The sequence below is a fragment of the Lactuca saligna genome, chromosome 7 (genome assembly GCF_052625555.1).
Source record: "Lactuca saligna cultivar CGN05327 chromosome 7, ASM5262555v1, whole genome shotgun sequence".
Classification (NCBI taxonomy): domain Eukaryota; kingdom Viridiplantae; phylum Streptophyta; class Magnoliopsida; order Asterales; family Asteraceae; genus Lactuca; species Lactuca saligna.
This window is the reverse complement of record NC_136423.1, coordinates 52,273,392-52,294,203: the sequence shown is the minus strand read 5'-3', so window position 1 is coordinate 52,294,203 and position 20,812 is coordinate 52,273,392. Positions and strand designations below refer to the sequence as shown.

At 32.9% G+C, this 20,812-nt stretch overlaps 2 protein-coding genes and 1 non-coding gene across 4 annotated transcripts; 1 reads left to right on the top strand and 2 right to left on the bottom strand.

Annotated features, from left to right (window-relative positions):
* Window positions 1–1,264: 1,264 nt before the first annotated feature.
* Window positions 1,265–6,572, top strand: LOC145004657 (disease resistance protein RPV1-like). Of its 2 annotated transcripts, XR_013662420.1 has the most exons (9): window positions 1,265–1,833; window positions 2,381–3,524; window positions 3,622–3,687; window positions 3,789–4,010; window positions 4,108–4,749; window positions 4,858–5,467; window positions 5,548–5,645; window positions 5,770–5,824; window positions 6,284–6,572. XR_013662420.1 is itself a non-coding variant. In XM_078963620.1 (8 exons), exons 1-7 carry the CDS (start codon window positions 1,349–1,351, stop codon window positions 5,637–5,639), a joined length of 3,261 nt encoding a protein of 1,086 aa, XP_078819746.1. In that variant the 5' UTR covers window positions 1,265–1,348; the 3' UTR covers window positions 5,640–5,645; window positions 6,284–6,572. The 2 variants fall into 2 exon arrangements, 1 of the variants encoding a protein (XP_078819746.1); XM_078963620.1 differs by lacking the exon at window positions 5,770–5,824.
* A 379-nt stretch (window positions 6,573–6,951) lies between these two features.
* LOC145004842 (putative protein phosphatase 2C 27) lies at window positions 6,952–11,575 on the bottom strand. Its single transcript, XM_078963848.1, has 5 exons — window positions 11,340–11,575; window positions 11,072–11,249; window positions 9,236–9,427; window positions 8,848–9,059; window positions 6,952–7,740 (listed from the first exon to the last, which is right to left on the bottom strand). The coding sequence occupies exons 2-5, from the start codon at window positions 11,186–11,188 to the stop codon at window positions 7,179–7,181; spliced, it is 1,083 nt and encodes a 360-aa protein (XP_078819974.1). The 5' UTR covers window positions 11,189–11,249; window positions 11,340–11,575; the 3' UTR covers window positions 6,952–7,178.
* Window positions 11,576–12,457: 882 nt separating this feature from the next.
* Window positions 12,458–12,531, bottom strand: TRNAN-GUU (transfer RNA asparagine (anticodon GUU)). The gene has a single exon. It is a non-coding gene; the product is annotated as a tRNA-Asn (tRNA).
* Between the last annotated feature and the right edge of the window lie 8,281 nt (window positions 12,532–20,812).

The following is a 20,812-nucleotide window of genomic DNA, read 5'->3' as shown; positions in this document are numbered from 1 at the left end:
TGAGGGGCGTACGCTCGACGCACTCATCCAAATGCCGGTACGCACTGTGTACCCCTTGGTACACTCAACGTACCGAGCTGCTTACCACCTTAAGCCATTTGATGCTTAATCCTTACATCCACTCGACCCAACTTTTAGATCTCGACCATTATGGTGGTTCTAAGACATAAAGTTGGCAACTTTATACCTTAGCATGTTTTAATGGAACCCAACATCTATTTTTTTCCAACAAGACTCGCATTAAGGATTTGATATGGTTGTGAAACAATGTTTTTGGTGACTTGTGTTTGATGGAAACATATTTTTTATTTTAAAAATCAAAAATTTTGATGCATAATAGCCTAAAAGAGTATTTAAACTAGTTTTGGGTTGGTAATAATACTAAATTAGCTAAAAATTGAATATATGATTATGATTTACTTCGTATTCCGAAAGCATTCTTCGTGTTCTAGAGTAACTATTTTATACCTAATCGTATAAATAAACAACTAAAATTGTGGGAATGAAATACTTACCCGTAAAACTATCAAATCATCGGAATGATACGTCATATCTTCTTTGCTTCTTTACTCCGAAATGTAAATATATTTCGGTATAAAATCCGAAATAAAGGTTTTATACTTTTTCCTTGAGAACATGTCGAAATAGGTATTTTGGAACGTGTTGAATGAGTCTGGCTAGATCCATATAATATGAAGTGGATTTTGGAACAGTCAATTTAAAACAAAAAGGAATATTAAAAAAAGAAACCGATTATATGTTTAAAAGCCCAAAAAAAAAAGTAGATTACTTAATTTCCCAATACATTATTACGAGAACATTTAAAATATTAGACTATGCGGTATGGGTCCAACAAGAAGCAACGGGGGGTGAGGTCGCACCCCTCAACGGTGTTATGACACGGGGAACACCGCCCCCCAACTTGTTGCATCTTGTCATGGCAAATCTTGTTGGCGTTGTGACGAATTGAAACGGGGGAACACCAACTTTTTGTTTTTTTTTTCTTATTTCTTTTTTTTTCTTTGGTGTTGCATCTTGTTGCCCATTTCCCCACTTGGTATTATAACACCACTTGTTTATGTGGCATGTGAGGTGATGTTGCGCCTTGTTGTCTACGGCCAATGCTCTTAAATTTTTTGGTAAAGTTCAAACTTCAAGAAAAATAAAATCTTAAACAATGACTAATTAATTTTTAATGTAGTTGAAACAAAGGCGTGGAAAAGGTAATGTGCCAAAACGACAATCCAACTTCACGAAACACCACTGTAATTCTCCGGAAACAGGAGATGTTGACTTTGATGCCTTTATATTCCCCTTTGATTGACAACCTCTTATCTTACTAATTTCAATGGCGTCTGCTTCATCTTCTTCTTCTCTGCTAAATCATACCAGCTGCCATGACGTTTTTTTAAGCTTTAGAGGTGAAGATACTCGTAATTCATTTACAGATCATCTCTATGCAGCTTTAAAGCGAGCAGGAGTTCGCACTTTTAGGGATAATGATAATATCGACAGAGGTCTAGAACTGAAGCCGGAAATCGAGAGAGCAATCAAAGAATCTAGGGCTTCTATAGTTGTATTGTCAGAGAAGTATGCGAATTCAAGATGGTGCCTTGACGAGCTTGTGTTGATCCTTGAGCAAAGGCGGAGCTTTAATCATTTTGTTTTACCGGTTTTTTACCATGTCGATCCCTCAGATGTCAGGAACCAAAGACAAAGTTTCGCGATCAATGTAGAAGGAGTAGAAGGGTCAAAATGGACAGAGTATAATGTCAATCGATGGAAGGCAGCTCTTGCAGAGGTTGCTGATTTGACCGGCATGGTTTTTTCGGGGTATGCTTTCTGTATTCGTGTTTATTGTTTAATCCTTTGGAAACTCTTTTTGATTAATTCAACTGAGTGTTAATATGACATGGAATCGTAATTTGTGCCAAGCAGATGATCAAATTCAGGTATGCTTCTTGAAAAGATAAGTTATGGAATTTTCTTTTGCCCTTTATAGCTTTAAATTTATGCCAAGAGCAGAACCAGATGATTAGAGGTTTACCTGTGTGTATTCTATGGCCTTTTCCATAGTAGTCTAAGGAGTTGGTTTACTTCATTTGCTTTGCTCCTTGTCTCCGGAAACATTTGGCATGATAATTGAACTTTCTTTATAGTGAAGATTGCAATTTTACTTGATTGGAAAAATAGGTGTTCAGTTATTTATGTATAGACATTATGCCATTCTATTCTTTACTAATGGTTTACTATAAATATAGAATATAATATGCATATATTCAATGATGTGAAATAGGGAGTGAGAAGTGAAACTAAAACAAAAAACTTATAACATAGCAGGTATTCTAATGTGCTCATTTTCTTTGTTCTTTTCTCGCAGGTCTGAAACAGAATTTATCGCGGAAATTGTTGATACAGTTAACTGTAAACTAGATATGAAACTAGTAAGTACTCCAGCTCATCTAATTGGAATGGACACTCGAGCTGTAGGTATCAATACCTGGTTGAAAAATGAGCAATCTGGTGCTAATGTTTTAGCAATCTGTGGCATGGGAGGCAGTGGCAAGACAACTCTAGCCCAATTAATTTATAACTCAAACAGGCAAAATTTTGAAAGCAGCAGTTACCTTGAAGAGATCGGAAAGCACTCTAAACAGTATGATGGTTTGCTTGGGCTACAGAAACAACTTCTCACAGACATTCTAGGGGGAAAGAATATTGCAAGTATATCTAGTGTATCTGTGGGGACAAGGAAGGTTGAGGAAGCCTTACAAGTGAAAAGGGCGCTTATTATTCTTGATGATATTGATGAACATGACCAATTAGACGCTTTACTTGGAACAAGGGCTTCTCGTACCCAAAGCAAGATCATAATAACAACTAGGCTTTTAGATATACGTGCATGGTTCAGATCCATATCTTGGAGGTGCGAGGTGCAAAAATCCGAATTGTTGAATGATCATGAATCATTAGATCTTTTAAGTTGCCATGCATTTGGATCCAAAATTCCTATGGAAGGTTTCAAGGATCTCGCATTACAGTTAGCACAATATTGTGGTGGGAATCCACTAGCTCTTAAAGTATTGGGTTCTTCTCTATTTTCTGATGCTGAAGAGCCAAGGGAAAAAAATAGCATGATTGGGGTTTGGAGAAGTACATTGAACTCACTGAATTCATTAAAAGGAGATCTTGATTGTAAAATTCAAGGTATACTACAAAAGAGCTTTGACTCACTACCACATGCCAGCAACAAAGAGTTGTTTCTGCACATTGTTTTTTTCTTTGTTGGTGAATATGAGGGTTATGTGGCAAAGATATTGGAGCCTGACTGGCATGCAAAGGCTGGGATCAGGACCCTCATTAACAGATGCCTTCTTACCATCTCACCAACTAAAAAAATGATGGTGCATCAATTGCTTCAAGAGATGGCAAGAAACATAGTCCTTCAAGAGAACAAAGATCCTGCAAAACGTAGTAGAGTCTCACAAAATGATGAATCTTACCGTTTGTTGAGAAACGGAATGGTATGATGTTTCTTAATTATGTGTATCTTTAAACTTCCTTTCCCTTTCACAGCCTCCTATGTTAATTTTCCTTCTCTTATTTCATATCTTTCATTAGGGTTCTAAAACAATTGAAGGTCTAGCACTCGACATGCAAAAGCTCGATGAAAGGATGACATCAAATGTAAGCCAAAGATGTGAATTAGTGTGGTACTCATATTTCAGTGCAGTTTATGTCATACATGAGGTATGTACTAATTAGTTAACTTAATGCTAAATTTGCAGTCATCATCCCTTTATACAGCTACACATGCAAAAATGGGCAAACTGAAATTGCTCAAGCTAAAACATGTGGAACTCAGCGGGTCCTACAACAATTTTTCAGAATTAAGATGGTTGTACTGGACTAATTTTCGATTACAAGAAATACCATCCGGCTTATTTGGGAGCAGCTTGGTGGCTATACATATGAGCTATGGATGGTTGGAAAAGTTTGAACCGCCCATGGTAGGAATTTGCTATCTTGTTTGTCACTTGACCTTTTAGCTTCCCAACTTTCTAACAGTTTATGTGTTAACATACAATGTTTGTATTCTTGGAATAGGTTCTTTATTCGCTGAAGATCCTAAATCTTAAATGGTCCTTAAATCTTTTCAGTATACGCCATCTTTCCCGACTTCCTAATCTCGAGACTTTGATTCTCTCGTATTGTTTCCGTCTTAGTCTGACTCATGTTTTGGAAACCATCAGAGGTCTTAAGAAGCTTTCTCTATTGGACTTTGGAGGGTGTAATCAGCCTTGGAAAGTTGCTGGAAGAATGCCAGAATGGTTGTTCGCCCCTTTTCCAGACTCGTTAAAGCTTCTGTTTCTCTATCGCTGCAGTAATCCATTAACGCCCCTTACCAATCTTAAAATGCTTCGTGTACTCGATGTGAGTAGTTGTCCAAATATAAAGTCCCTCCTATGTCTCCCAAGTATGCTAGAAGAGTTGTGTACATCTTGGTGTTCTTCACTGGAGATAATAACATTCGAATCCGCTGGGTTCAGATTGCGGAAATTTGAATATATAGATTGTAAAAACTTGTGTGAAATTCAAGGCTTTTTCAAATTGGTGCCGTTAGAAAGACTTGATGAAGCAGATTTGGGACATATGAAATGGATCAAAGCATATCAACATCATGGGTTGACCCTCATAGATGATGGTGTCGTTAGATATGGTTGGGATATATATGGTTGGCATATACAGGTATCTCTCCCGCATGCATGAATAAGCACAAAAAAAACACATCCTTTTACCACCGAAAAACTAATTTATTTATGAATAATTCGGTATTTCTGCAATGTGTTTGACCAGGTGTTGTATGAATATGGTATACTGAGCACATATCTTCCAGGCATAAACTATCAAAGCATGCCAACGTCTGAGTATATGTCATCGTCTGCATCCTTATCCTTTTGTGTGCCTTCTTGTCCAGAAAAATGCAAGATCCGAGGGTTAGACATAACCTCCTCATACAGACGATCAGGCATATCTTTTTCTGCCTCATACAAGGACAAATACACACGGGCTTTGTTCGCCAAAGTCAGCAATACAACAAAGGGCCTTACTTGGATCTATAACCCTGTGATCTATGCCGATCCGCAAGATGGAAAAGATGCTGTGTGGTTAAGCTATTGGCCCATTGGGAACGTTTTAGATGCTGGTGATGAAATCAATGTGTCCATCATTGTGGGGGATGGATGGATGGTAAGCAGCTGTGGTGCTAGCCTTGTGTTCATAGATGATTGTGAAGAAGAGCCCAAATACTACAAAAATTACAAGAAAGAGGAAGAAGTTATTGGAGGAGATCTATCTGAATTTGAGCTCACTACAGGAGTCTATTATCTTTGTCGTCGTGATTACTTCAAGTCAACCACCCCTGATTGGTTAAATATGTTAGTTGGTGATACCCTTCCACGTAAAGGTAAGTCCCACATTGAGCTGATGCTTTTCGTCAAGTTTAAGCTGCAAATACTGATTGATATTTATATCACATTGTCATAGACTTACATGGATGGAGAAAATCTCATCAGAACGACTCTAAAACATCATATATGGAGCCGTATGCTTACAGAGACGACCCGTATTCCGATTGACTCTACGTATGTACTTTTAATCATTCTTTTTTGGCATGAAATACCAATATTTGTTTATAAATTCAAATCAATTTGCTACTTAAATCCCTTAACCTACACTAACCTATATATTCATTATATAAATGAATAGGGCTGTAAAATCTGCACGACGAAAACCCAACCAACATGCTATTAACCGAACCATGGTATTAGCTATTTATTATTAGTCAAAAGTTATTATCACATTATAAAAAAAAAGTTATTTCTATAGAATTCTTTAGTAAACTAAAATAATTATTTCACTAATTTCTTTGTACCAACCAACCAGACAAGCTATGTGATATATACTAGTAGCAACCAACCAGACAAGTTATATGATATATAATAGTAGCAAATTTTTTGTGCCCTCGGCTTATTTTCTCTTTATAATTCCTCATCCTTTAATCTGATTGTTGCCCAGTCTTCCCTCATCTATGATTAGAGTGATTGATAGACACCCCTTTATGTAACATTTCAAACATTCATAGCAGCCCTAGGCAAAGCTTATAAGCTACCTTATTAATTTTCTTTGATAACCATTTTTTCTGAAAGTGGTGTAGCTAACTTTTTTATTAATTTATTTTGATTTTAGATTGAAGTTATGTTGTATTTTTATTTCCTGATAGGCTGGTTATTAAAAATATGGGAGTAGAGAAAGATACGAAGGTGAATGACACATAAGTGATATTTGAGGAATTAGTGACGAAGAAGGAGAAAAAGGAAGGCATCGGAAGAGAAGAAAACAAGGATAATGATTTAGGAGGCTAATGGACTTTAACTAGGTTTTGTTTTTATATACAATTTACCAGCGAACTTTTTTTTACACGACTTACAAATAATTTTTTAATTTTGTACACCAATTAGCAATTATCTTCTAGTTTAATTCAAAAAATACTATTGAAATTGTTTGTTGTACACATTTACCTTGGTCACTGTCTGCCGTGGCATCCATTGATTGATGAAAAATTAGAATTTGATTATAAAGCCGAACTTCTTCGACAACGCAAAGCTCCCTCAAATTAAACATGCATTATTTATTGTTCGATCTTGTCCACGATGATTTCCGGCTTGAATTGATAAATGATCAAGTCGGTGACACCTACACCTCTCTTCAAATACGATGTTTTTTTTATGCTAAAATGAAAAATGTATTTTTTGAACGTCCTACAGAACTATTGATAATTATAAACTTTTTACTGCGTGATGTTTTAGGATTTTTTTTAGCAAAGTTAAAAGAAAACATTCAAAACAATATTTACAAAATAACCCTATACAAGCACATAAAACTTATAAAGACTACGAAACCACAGATAAATTTACAAATGTCAAATCAACATTTTATGTATTTACGTACATATCGTTTCCCCTCCTCTAAAGACACAACAAGTATCCTCTAATAATTTATTTCCCTCCGTCACATGAATGTATTTACAACAATTACTCAAACTTTTCATCATCATCATCAACATCATCATCTCCAAATCGTTTCAAAAACGTTACAACAAAAAATCAATCTCTTCATCATCCTTCAAGATGAAACTTAAGATTCAACAACCCTTCAGCCGAAATACTCCGCCTGACTCTCCCCCTCTGCACCACCACATGTGGCGGCGGTTCCACCTGAAAACACACAACCACCACCGTCAAATTATCCATCGCCCCTCTCTTCATCGCCTCCTCCACCATCTCCTTACAACACCGCTTCACATCATTATGCTCCTGCAACCGCCGCCTGACAAAATCCACCGCGTTTTGGTTCCTAAACACATCCCAAATCCCATCACTTCCAATTATCAAAAACTCGTCTTCTTTCGTTAGGGTTATGAGTTTGAGTTCGGGTTCGGATATTAGTGGGCCCATGTGGGTCCCGGTTTCCTTGAGCCCTTTGATGTGCCAGTTACCGATGGCTCGAGTCACGGCTAATTGACCGTTTAAGTAGCCATCTTCAACGAAGCCGCCTAGGGATTCGATCCGGACACGTTCTTTTTCGTAGCACGGTCGGTGGTCTTTTGACATCTCGAAAGCTAGTCCGTGTCGAGAGAGGACTGCTCGACAGTCTCCCGCATTGGCCACAAGGAGAGACCTGAGTAAGGGTAAAATGGTCATTTAGTCTCGTTTAGATAGTTCGGTTCAAAAAAGAAACAAACTTTATGAACACAACATACATCATTTACCAATATTGATGTTTAAAATATATATATATATATATATATATATATATATATATATATATATATATATATATATATATATATATATATATATATATATATATATGAGAAAATTAGAGACGTGTGTGGAAATCGAAGGAGAAAATACACCGGGGGTAAATTTGTAAAAGGTTAGGATATAAAGGAAAATCCTTATTTCTCTTAATTTTTATGTTAAGTCATTCCCTCTAGATATATAGCTTATCTGAATAATGTTGTCCCCGTTAACCATTAGGTAAAATGGGGCATATACCAAAAAAGTCCCAAGTTTTACATACGAAGTTGGCGAAAGCCCTAACTTTTTTTTTTGGTTGGTAAAAACCATAAGTTTTCAGATGACCTTTCATTTTTAAAAAATGAAAGGTTTTCTGAAAACTTATGGTTTTTACCAAAACAAAAAGTTAGAGCTTTTGCCAACAAAGTGTGTAAAACTTGGGATTTTTTTGGTATTTTATACAAAAAAGTCTCAAGTTTTACACGTTTTGTTGGCAAAAGCCCTAACTTTTTGTTTTGGTAAAAAACATAAATTTTCAGAAAACCTTCCATTTTGTTAAAAAAAAATAGGGATGACCGGTTAATGACCGGATAAAAGGTTAAAAATGAAAGGTTTTCTAAAAACTTAAGCTTTTTACCAACCAAAGAACAATTAGGGCTTTTTCCAACTTCGTGTGTAAAACTTGTGACTTTTTTGGTATTTGGCCTAAAAAAATGCAGCATCTTATTTACCGGTTGTCATCGTTACACAGAACTCAAGATATCAACCTAGGTCAACAAGATTCCTCTATTTCGTCATTTTTAAAATATATTTTAGCCACTTGGTCAAATAGTCAAACTTTCTAGGATGAACTAAGTATAAACCACACTTAATAACCATCGAAGCCTTAAGAAGCACAAAAAATTCACTCAAACAGAAACAAAATATCAAAGAGAATAAAATAAAATAAAATAAATAAAATAAAAAAAGAACACAATCAACTAACCTCCCAAATATCATAGCAGTAAGTGCAGTTGTGCCCGAAGAAAGAGCAGATTCAAGAGCACATGACCTCGCAAAAGCAGCATCTGTCTCCATAAATGACCTTGTGACCACTTTCTCAAGTTCTAATGGAAAATTAGCATCATCAACGATAATTCTTGGCAAATTATCACGTACAAAATGTGATGCACCTTTTCCTCCATGTCCATCAAACACCTATTTTCCCCCGCAAAAAAAACCAAGTATTATTTTTCAACGTCTTTTCTATAAAAAAGTTAATTCTTTCAACAACCCCTGAGCTGGCCCACACTGTCCAGTCACCAAACATAGGGGCCCACTAGGGATATGAACTTCTTGTTTATGAAAATTAGAATAAAAAAAAAAAAACTTACCCCATAAAATGAAACGGTTTCTTCATTTTGAAGTTTGTTATTGAAGTTTTTAGCTAAGTCTTGAATGCATATGTGAGTATCTTCCATGTAGGGTCTATGTCCAATATCAGACCACTCTCCAGACCGAAGCATTGGGGTGAAATTACTCTGTTTCTCCTCTGCAACAACTGTATCCTCACAAATGCTCTCCATCTAATGAAAATTTTAAAATATTAATAAAATTAATCATCACTTTTATTAGTTTTATAGAGTTTCAAGATTGTAATAAATTAAAGTCTGAATAGCATCAAAATGTGGATAAAAACAGGAAAGCATTAAAAAAAGAACTGTATTCGAACATTGTATTGAGAAAAGGCAACATTTTTTTGACATTATTTCCAGGGTTGCCCTTTAGCTTTTAACTTATTTGCTTTTCGGAGAAAAATAATTCAAGGTGTGTTTGTGATTGTTTATTAGAAACAGTTCATGTTTTTACAAAAAAAAAAAGTGCTTATCAGCTTATGTAGTCTTGAAATAGTGTTAGAAACTAGTGTTTGGATAAGCTTATGTGATACGAAAACATAATAAGATGATAAGTTGTAAATTGACCAAAAAAGATAGGGGTAAAAGGGTAAATTGGTATGTGCATCACTTGTCAAGAAAAAAGAAAAAAGTGAAGCTACAATCCATAGGGCTTTTTAGGGTTAAACCAATGATAAAGGGAAATTTGGTTTCCATGTATAACAAACACTTTTATATAAGTTAGATAGAAACAACTTATCAAAAATTGCTTATTTAAGTCAATAAGCACTTTTTGTCTTATTCAATCCAAACACTTTTTGTCTTAAGTCGATTTATCTTCATTAAGTTAAAAAAATAAACACTTATATATAGCTGCCTGGATTAAGTCATGTCTCATTAAGTCAAAAAAGAATCAACACATTATTTTGATTACACTAACTCCTACCATACTTAATTTTGCAACAGATGGAGCAAGGAGTCCTAGTGTTGAATCTAGAAAAAAGGGTATTTACGTAATTTAACATGTGATCTTCACTCCACAAAGAAGCAACTACCACAATCAAAAATCATAATCACAACAAACAGAAAACCCAAAAGTGGCAATTTTGTTGAACTTGAATCTTCCTGTCTTTGTTAAGGATTCTAAAAGACATAGCAATACATTTCATTTATTTGTGTATTATAGTATCCTACTTTCATTCCTTTCTATTACAAAATTATACTTCTATTTATTTATTTATTTATTTTTCTTATTAGGGCATTATAAAGTGACAAGTTAAAAACAAAAGCAAATATAAACAAACAAATTCAAGAATCAAACTCCCATAATCCCAAATTGAATCAAACATATGCTTAGAAATTTTACTCGAAACATTAAAATATGAAGGAAATCATTCCCTTTTTACCAAATTAGCCCTAACCAATCCTAAACAACCACCGAAATTTTAACAAAGTTCATCCAAAAAAGGTACTTTTCTCGAAGCTATTGCAATCAAAACCGAATACCTACTGTTTCTATAGAAACTCACAAACAAACAAGGATCGAACTTCCAAATCAAACCCAAACGAAACCAAATCAAGCTTCAATTAGTGAAAGGAAAAGTATTAACAACCAACCTAATTTGAATATCAGTACAAACTGTTACAAAAACAGAATAACAGGAAAACCAGAAAACGATAATCGAAAATCGACAAAACGCAGCTCAAATTATCAAATATATGCAGAACAAGAAGGAATACTGAAGAAATCGAAGTAATTTGGTCAAATTCAAAGGTAATTTCCAACTTCAAACAAAAAAAAGTTAAGAAAGTAATGATCTTTATGTATTCCCTTACCGGAAACGAATTGGAAAGAGTGATCTGATCAGAAGCAAATTGAGCTGTATTATGATCTGTTGAGAGACCCAGATTGTCTATTTCTTCGCACACCTTTTCTACGTCTTGTACGCACATATTTATGGATGAACTGATTCCAGTTTCTAAGCAGATTTTCTCTCTCACACACACACAACCACTGAAACACACACACAGAGAAAGAAAAAAGAGAATCAGAAAAAGGAAATTTATTGGATCAACGGAAAAGATTGATTAAAAACTTTGTTACGAGAGATGGGGTAATTAAAGAATCAGAAAAGGGCAATTAATTGGACAAAAGAAGAAGATTCCAAGAATATTTGTTTAGGGTATTATGTGGAAGAGATTATAAATTATGGTTGTGGTGGTTCTGTTTGCGGCAATTTTATTATATGCTCTGATTGTTTCTTTCTTTCCCTTTTTTGCTGACGTATGCAGTTGCTTGTTCGTGAGAAAGACTGAAAATCTTCCAGATTATTCTTGGAAATTATCATGAAAATTATGGGAAAGAGTGGATAGGAAAATCGAATATCAATATATCAATATATTATACAACTTTATATAAAAAATTATGGTATTTTTGGGTTTTGATGGACGATATAATTTGCATATAGAATATAATAAGTCTACTTTTGACTTGAATTCTTGTAACAAATTCAATAATGAGAATATTGTTCTTATTTTGTGGTGGTGGGGTGGAGTTTTGAAATTATGATCTGATTAATAAAGTATGTTCTAAAATATAGATAACTAATTTTATTATCTTGGACAAATTGATAACTGATTTTACTCGGGAATCATTAAGTAATCGTTTTTACAAAAGTCATTAATCTTTTAATCAGATAAAAAAAAAATAGATTGCTAATAATCTAATATCACTACTACTACTTATGTACGAATCACTTCGTTTTTTTTTGTAGTTTTGTTTATTAATTATTAGGTATCAAAAGATTAGATATTTATAATTAGTTTTAAAATTGCTACAGCCACATAGTGTTTTAGGTTATCACTTGTTTTAAATCATTATATTAATTTGACATACAATAGTCTGATGTATACCGATTAAAATAGCATAACATAATATTTTCTTTAAACCAGAAAATTTTGTGGAAATTTGATGGTAAATGGAGGGAGCTCTTAGGACATGTTGTTCATCATGTAATAAAGCATTCTAAAAAATGAGAAAAAAGAAACAAAACTAAAGTATACAAGCCTTTTAGTTCATTATTATATACCCTGACATTAGTAATATTCATTATTTTTACAAAATAAAAAATAATAAACAAATAAATAAATTCATATAAAACTTCCATTTATAAATTTAAAGATAACAAGATAAGGAATTGTTCAAAAAATGTAAAAATAAAACGCTAGAAGGAGGGCTTGAACCTCCGACCTTGTGGTTAACAGCCACACGCTCTAACCAACTGAGCTATTCCAGCTTTTTGGTATGTGAGTAACATTTATATTAATAAACTCGACATGAATCATCAAATCAGGAAACATAGAACTTTTATACTTTTTGGACATTAAATAGACATGTATTAATAATAAAAATATAATCTTTAATACTTCGATGTTTGGAAAGAAATATTCTTAAATATCATTGGTAACTTAAATTAGTGTTTTGTTAATTAACCATTTTGAAAACAATTAAAACTTTCTCCTCATAAGTTAAAATTCATAATTACATCTTTAAGTATTTGGTTGTCTAAAATCAAATAAGTATCAATAAAACAAAACTTCCATAATTTTTTATTATATATTACATAAAACAAATTAAAGTATATTAGCCAAAAAAAAAAAATGGAATTTTATTTTGGTAGCAACCGACACAAACGGTCATAATATAAAAATTGACCCACAAGATATAGCATGATTGGTAATACATTTGCCACGCCAACCCGGATATGTTTTGGAGGTGCGTGTGGACGCCGAAACACCAATCTTTTTGGGTAAAGATGGAGACATGAAAGTTTCATTATCAACTCTTTTCTAAAGTTGAATTGAATGCTAAAACGTTTAGGGATAAGATATTTTTTTTTAATATATAACTAAATTGTCATGAATTAGGTAAACCTATATATAATTTTTTATTTATTTATGCATGTTTATGTTTTTTATATTTTTCGTAATAAACTAAAAGGTTAATATCACATGAGGACAATTTAGTACTTAATTTATTATTTTTTGAAACGTTAGAATTAACATAGTATTTTATTTATATTTTGGGTTATTTATTTTTTTAATTGTATTCAATATAAGAATAAAAAAATTTATTACTTGAGTTTATTTAAACCGAATAAATTGGTATTAAATGTGTGATGTCCGCTAGAGGAAATCATTTGACTCACGGGAATTGGATTGGGCCGAGAAAAAATAGAACTAGAATCAAGGTATTCGGTCTGGTTCTTGATTTTTTTTTATTTCCCATTTAATCAATTATCGGTTCTTTGTTGAGTCCAGAATTGAACACATCCCTAAAGAGCACATTTACTTGTAGAACTGAACCAAAACCGATTGGAACCGAAACTGAAGTATTCAGTCTAGTTTTTAGTTCTCTATTTCCTGCTAAATCGACTACATGGTCTTCATTTCTGAATCCGTTTTGGTTAAATACTGGACGATGGTTATCTCAAATGTCTAATATGACTTTCAGTAGGATAGATTTGTTTACTTTTGTTTGCTTGTCGTTAATACGGCATCCACTATGTTATCCAATACGAAAAAATTACATGATCGAAAATTCATTCCAATACTATAATAAGAATAAAAAAAAAAAATTAGACCTACCAATAAAAGTAGTTGATCTAAAGAGCAAATTGAATAGTATTGATTGTTATTTCCCGACATTATCCATTAGTTAAAACATGATTTTATATATTAATTAAAAAATACATTTTAATTTACATTTTCCAAAAATACTAAATTTATTTACATAAACAAAGCAACACCGTTTTTATTTATTAAATAAGATGAATTTCGAATGAATTCCAAGAAACCAAATAGACACTTAGTTTTTTGTCTTGTATATAAGACAATGGACAAAAATACGATTGTTGAATAAGCATCCACATATTTAAGATAGGGTTATATATATATATATATATATATATATATATATATATATATATATATATATATATATATATATATATATATATATATATATATATATATATATATATATATATATATATATATATATATATATAGGGCTAGGTTATACTGTGGATGGACAATTATTGTACGGACGTGTGGACAATATTATTCTATGAGAATCACTACGAAAATAAGTTGTTTATTAATGCGAATACATTCAACATCACATAAATATCATCATTTCAATAAATTTTCAATAATTATTATTCATTTTTGTTCTCACACATCGTTTTTCAATCATTTTCATTCTTACATAATACAACTCAACAAACATCCTGACAACATTCTGACAGAATGAGAATAATAATAAAAAGTTTATAATAATTTTATAGACGGTTTAATTAGTGAGAATGTATGATTAGGGATGAGAATTTGGTCCGAAAACCCGAACCGAACTGAAAACCAAACCGGACCGAACCAAATTAGACCCGAATAAGCAATTCGATTCGGTTTTCGGGTATCTATATATGGCTTTTTCGGTTTTCAGGTTATTCGGTTCGGGTTACCCGAATAAGGGCTTATTCGGTCCAAAAGGACCGAACCGAATATGAAAAGTCACATTTTTTTCCTAACAAGATTGCTTATTCGATATTCTTTTCTATCGATCGTTACCCAACAAAACTCACATAATACACCAAAAAAATCAAGGCAATCGAATTCGATCATTCATATTACACCAAATCGACGATTCGACGACATTACTCTTTGATCGATTGAGGTTTTTCTCATCCTTGCGACATTACTCTTTGATCGACAGTTGCGGCTCCTGCCCTTGCGACTTACGATAACCTGGACTCATTGATCGATCATCACCGGTTCAAAGTTCAAACTTCAAAGTCCATTCATGATAAGAAAAAAAAGTCGCCCCTTGCGTCTGGAAAAAATAATCGTCTCATCATCGTTGTTTTCTAATTTCTACTATGATCAAACTCCATTCAAGTCATACAACATACAATATTTATAATCACATTGTAAATGTTATTTGTAAATGTTATTCGGTTTATTCAGGTTATTTGGCTCCTTAATCATCTTCTACATGTTATTTGGGTTATTCGGGTCAGAACCGAACCGAACCGAACCGAATAATACCCGAACCGAACTGAACCTGTATTGCTTATTTGGTTCGGTTTTCAATTCATACAATTACCCTTATTCGCTTTTCGGTTTATTCGGGTTCAGGTCAGTTCGGTTCGGTTCCGACCCGAATAACATCCCTATGTGTGATAATGACAATAGTTATGTAAGATTAAACGTATTCATATTATCAAACAATGAATTTACTTTGTCATTATCACAGAATAGCATTGTCCATATGTCCGCACAATAGATGTTAATCAATATTTGAACCTAGCTCTCTCTCTCTCTCTCTATATATATATATATATATATATAAAATAAAAGCTTCATAACTTCCTCCAACACCTACCTTATGTATATTTCGATTGTTTTTTTTTATTTATGGATTATGAGAAGAGGTTTATCGGGTTTTTTTGATGGATTAAGAAATATGTGGTTGTCATGTACCTACGTTTATATATAGAACCATCCCAACAATGTAGTTTTGATCCATGTATATGCAAACTGATTATAATATCTCTTTTATTATTCTTCATTAATCATGTGACTTACTAAATCGATCAAATTTATGTTTTTTTCTTCATTGTGTCTAACAAACTTAAAGTATTAAAAGTCATGACCATTTAATCAACCTTACTAAATTCTAAATGAAAAGTAATTGAATAAAAGATTGAAAAAGAACATGTCATAACTCAATCAAGCTTTTCACAAAATCATTGGGTATAGTTTTCAATTGAAAGACAAAATGCTTGAGTTATATTCGTTAAAAAATATTAGTATTTTATTTTCTCTAAAAACTTCAATAATTATTTGCAATAAAAATATATATAATTGATATTTTCCATTCCATAATTAAACTTAATTCAATGGTATTCTATTAAAACAAAACTAAGAGAAAATTAAATTGGATTTTTTTTTTCTGTTTAAAACTACATCGTTTAAAAAGTTTTATACCTAAGCTTAGGTACATAAGAGTCACTTATTCACTTTTCCTCCATATATATGTGTATATATGTATATATATATATATATATATATATATATATATATATATAGAGAGAGAGAGAGAGAGAAGTGAATATACCCTTAAGGGTATATAAAATTAGGTACTCAATCATTAAAACAACGTAATTTTGATTAGTGATTTAATTTTCTGAAGAAAAAAAAGAACAATTTCAATTCATAGAGAGTTGAGAAATCGATTTCAAATCACAAAGAGTTACAATAACGATTTCAAATGGAAAAAAATCATAGAAATCTTGATTCCCAGAAAAAAAAAAAAACCATAAATTGTGGCTGCAGCATCCTAAGAAGTTTCAATTCACATGTGACATGTTATTTTTGTTTGGTTAGCTATAACACTTTTCACAATTCACCAATGATTTCATTTTCAACTCTTAATTTTGCATATGTTTTCTAGTTTAGATTGTTTATCATCGGAATTTTGACTTTATATGTTCTATTTTTATCCAAGCTACTTTTGTTTGATCAAATTTAGTTGAATTTATTGCTTTTGATATAATGAAAAAGTTAGGCCATCTCTAAAAAGTTACTAGCATGACATTAATAAGGTCAAGTTCCCATTGTCTTTTACTTGTGGTTTTGTGCAGACCATGATGTTTGAAACCGAAGCAGCTGATCAGACTATAGAACCGTATATAAATGAAAATGTTGACACAAATGATTTAGTGGAAGCAACCAATGAATCTGAAGAACTTAACAATTTTGGAATGAACATTGATTACGAAGATGATATTGATGATGAAAGGATATTGGAAAAGGTTTTTGATATACCCGATGATGCCTATACATTTTATAATGATTATTCATTTTTGCATGGCTTTGCTATACGTAGCGATGACACAATTAAAAATCCTAAAACAAATGAGCCTTTTCGAAAGATATATGTATCCAACAAAGAAGGTTTCAAATGGATGGACAAAAATGCTTCAATTGAAAATGAGAAAAAACTTCGCAGAGATGTTAGAATCGGATGTCAAGAAAAGCTTCAATAACAAGACATGAGGATGGGAAGTGGTTGGTGGATTCGTTTAATGACACACACAATCACGAATTGTCCATGACACCTATGAAGGTGATGAAGCATTGATCTCATAGCAATTTCCACCGTTCAATAGAAGGTAAATCTCTTATGGTGCAATTTGGTCAAGCAGGGTTGAAACATTCTTAGATTAAGAAGGTTGTTAATACAATGAAAACCTCAAATGTAGCTGATGTAACTTCAAAACTATGTGTCAATGACTTATATGAGCATCGAAAACAGCATAGAGGAAAAGAGTTATATGGACTTATAAAACATTAGTTGATAGTGACCAGTATTTTGTCGTGGATTTGTCTGATGACGGGTATCATAATAATATCTTTTGGGCTAACGGTAAATTAAGAGATGCCTATATAAAAATCAGAGATGTTGTTGTGTTTGATGTCACTTATATGACTAACAAATTCAAGATGCCTTTTGCTCCCTTTACTGGGATGAATCATCATGGACAGTCAATACTTTTTGGTGGAGCATTGCTTGAAAATGAAAATGAAGAGACATTTGAATGGTTATTTGAACATTTCCTTAAATGTATGTTTGGCAAGTATCCGAAGACAATTATTACCGATCAAGACAAAGCCATGGGAGATGCAATAAAAAAGTGTTTCCAAAAACTCGGCATCACTTTTGTTCCTGGCATATCAGGAAGCATGAAACTGAGCACATTCGATCATATGTTTCCCATTACAATGATTTTCAAGAAGCGCACAAAAAATGGGTAAATAGTGACACCATTGAAAAATTTAAAGCAACATTGGAAGATATGCGTATTAAGTATGAACTGGAAAACAGTTGTTGGATTAATGACATGTATAACTAACCTATACATTAGGCAAAACCCTTCTTGAAGGATATTTTCTTTGCCGGTATGACCACAACCGAACGAAGTGAGAGTATCAATTCATTTTTTGATGGATTTGTTAACTCGAGGACCATGTTGAATGAATTTGTTGTACAATATGACAAAGCAATTGAGTCTCGAAGGGCCGCCGAAGAAGATGAAGACTTCAAGACTATGAAATCACGGTCGGTTCTTTCTTTTATGCATCCAATTGAAGCAAAAGCAGATCAATGTTTATACGAGAATGATGTTTGATACTTTCAAAAAAGAATGGAACGAAGTTATTACCAATTTGAATCACGCGACTCTAACAAAAACTACAGAAGAAAGCATATATAGAGTTGGGCAACTGGACGTTAATAAAAAATATTGGTGGATTGTTACCTTTCGTTCTTTAGATTAAGTCAGCATAAAATGTTGGTGTGCTATGTATGAGACAAATGGCATTTTATGCAAGCATAACCTAAATGTGATGAAGAAGAAGCACGTTCGAGAACTCCCTAGTCACTATATTTTATCGCGATGGACCCTTAATGCTAGGTACAAACTGGGTAGTGTTAGTATCGGACTCGAAGAAATGAATAATGAAAATGTAGTTAGTAACTACACATTATGGTGTGTCCGTTCAAATTTTAGTTAACTAATTGAACAAGCAAGAGACTCCCCTTCAGATATACAAAAAGTCAATACGCTATTGATAAGTCTTTTAGATGATCAAGCAAATCGAAAAAAAATCTATGTCTTTGGAGAATGCATCTTGAAGTTCTTGTATGAGAGTTTCGCATGTAGATATGATTCCACAGTTATCTATCCGTGATCCTCTTGGTCCAACTACTACAAAAGGGCATCCTAAAATTGCTAGCAGAATCAAGTCTTCTTTAGAAGCCCCCAAAAAACGAACATGCTCTTACTATCCAGGATTTGATCATTACGCTACTAGTTGTTTAAAAAGAAAGGTTCTTATTATATTAATTTAATATTCATGATTTACAACTCTAACAATTATATTAACAATTTTTTTTTTCATGGATCGGGCGGATGAATCGTTGCAAGAGACATAATGATGAGACGTGTTGTTACTGTGAGCAAAAGAAAAAGTAGATGCGTAATGACATTTTTTTTGGTTAACTGCACCTTTTCCATGTTTTAGACACAACTGATGTGTGAATAAAGTAGAAGCTATTAATGTTTCTTAACAATTTCAATATTTTTGAATGAAATTGTTGATTGTTTATGATTTGTGTGTTTATAACTATAATTTGGCTGCCACTAATTGTTTATAACGGAAGTATGATGGTATTTTTTGAAAAAAACGAAAGTATTAGGGTATTTTGTGAGAAAAACGAAAGTATGAAGGTATTTTTTGAAGAAAACGAAAGTATGATGCTATTTTATGAAAAAAAACAAAATTATAAGGGTATTTTGTGAAAAAATCAAAATTATGAGGGTATTTTGTAAAAAAATGAAATTATGATGGTATTATGTAAAAAAATGAAAGTATGATGGTATTTTGTGAAAAAATCGAAAGTATGAAGGTATTTTGTGAAAAAAAAAAAACGAAAGTATGAGGGTATTTTGTGAAAAAAGGAAATTGTGATGGTATTTTATGAAAAAATGAAAGTATGATGGTATTTTGTGAAAAAACGAAAGTATGATGGTATTTTGTGAAAACAAAACTAAAGTATGAGGGTATTTTGTGAAAAAAGGAAATTATGATGGTATTTTGTGAAAAAACGAAAGTATGAGGGTATTTTGTGAAAAAAGGAAATTATGATGGTATTTTGTGAAAAAACTAAAGTATGATGGTATTTTGGGTCAAACTTCGGTGAATTGAGCTTTGATAGCTTCATTAAGTTACTGATTGGTGGGGTTTGCAGTGTTATAAAGCAAGCTGTGAATCTCCTTTTTGAATCGGAGAATCTCCTAGCCATGGAAGTTGGATGATAAGGAGCATCTGAGGTTGTGGATAGTTGATTGTAAGACTGAAATAGCGGACACATAAGCGTGAGTTTCCTTAACAAGCTTCTTTGAATGAGCATCATGACTTGCAATTACGGATTGAAGCTCAATTTTGATTGCGGTCACTTCAGTAATGATGAATTGTTGGCGATCCGCATTCCGGCTTGTATCCAGGGTCCAGATTCCCATTACAACCTTGAGAGAGATTCTCTCAGCGGCAAGTCTTTCTCTTGCTTCCATTCACCCTATCATGTCGATTAGAGATTGCGGTCCAAGAATATCTGCAGGTTGTGGTTGATCCGATTTCACTGCTGCTAAAATCTTATCGATCTTGCTTTGCAGATTTAGAAATTATTTCTTGGAGACAGCCATTTTCTTATTCTTCTTATTTTCCTTAGGTTTTGAAGTAGAATGTTGAGATCTGCTTGATTTATCTTCCTCATAAATAATCATCATCAGATCATATGAAGGTGCTAGTTGATTGATTTCATCCATGTCAATGTCATCATATCCAAATGTATGTCCGGAGCTGACTTCAATTAAGGTTCCATCATCTTGAGAGTCATGAACTTCAGTTGTAGGAGGAGGCTGGGATGGACATGCACCATCAGGAATAGACTGA

Excerpts from the sequence above, each read along its gene's own strand:
- LOC145004657 (XM_078963620.1), top strand. The coding sequence starts at position 1,349 with ATGGCGTCTGCTTCATCTTCTTCTTCTCTGCTAAATCATACCAGCTGC. Across the intron at positions 1,834-2,380 it reads ACCGGCATGGTTTTTTCGGG|GTCTGAAACAGAATTTATCG; the intron begins GTATGCTTTCTG and ends CTTTTCTCGCAG. Across the intron at positions 3,688-3,788 it reads ATGAAAGGATGACATCAAAT|TCATCATCCCTTTATACAGC; the intron begins GTAAGCCAAAGA and ends CTAAATTTGCAG.
- LOC145004842 (XM_078963848.1), bottom strand. The coding sequence starts at position 11,188 with ATGTGCGTACAAGACGTAGAAAAGGTGTGCGAAGAAATAGACAATCTG. Across the intron at positions 9,060-9,235 it reads AAACCGTTTCATTTTATGGG|GTGTTTGATGGACATGGAGG; the intron begins GTAAGTTTTTTT and ends GGGGGAAAATAG. Across the intron at positions 7,741-8,847 it reads ACTGCTATGATATTTGGGAG|GTCTCTCCTTGTGGCCAATG; the intron begins GTTAGTTGATTG and ends ACCCTTACTCAG.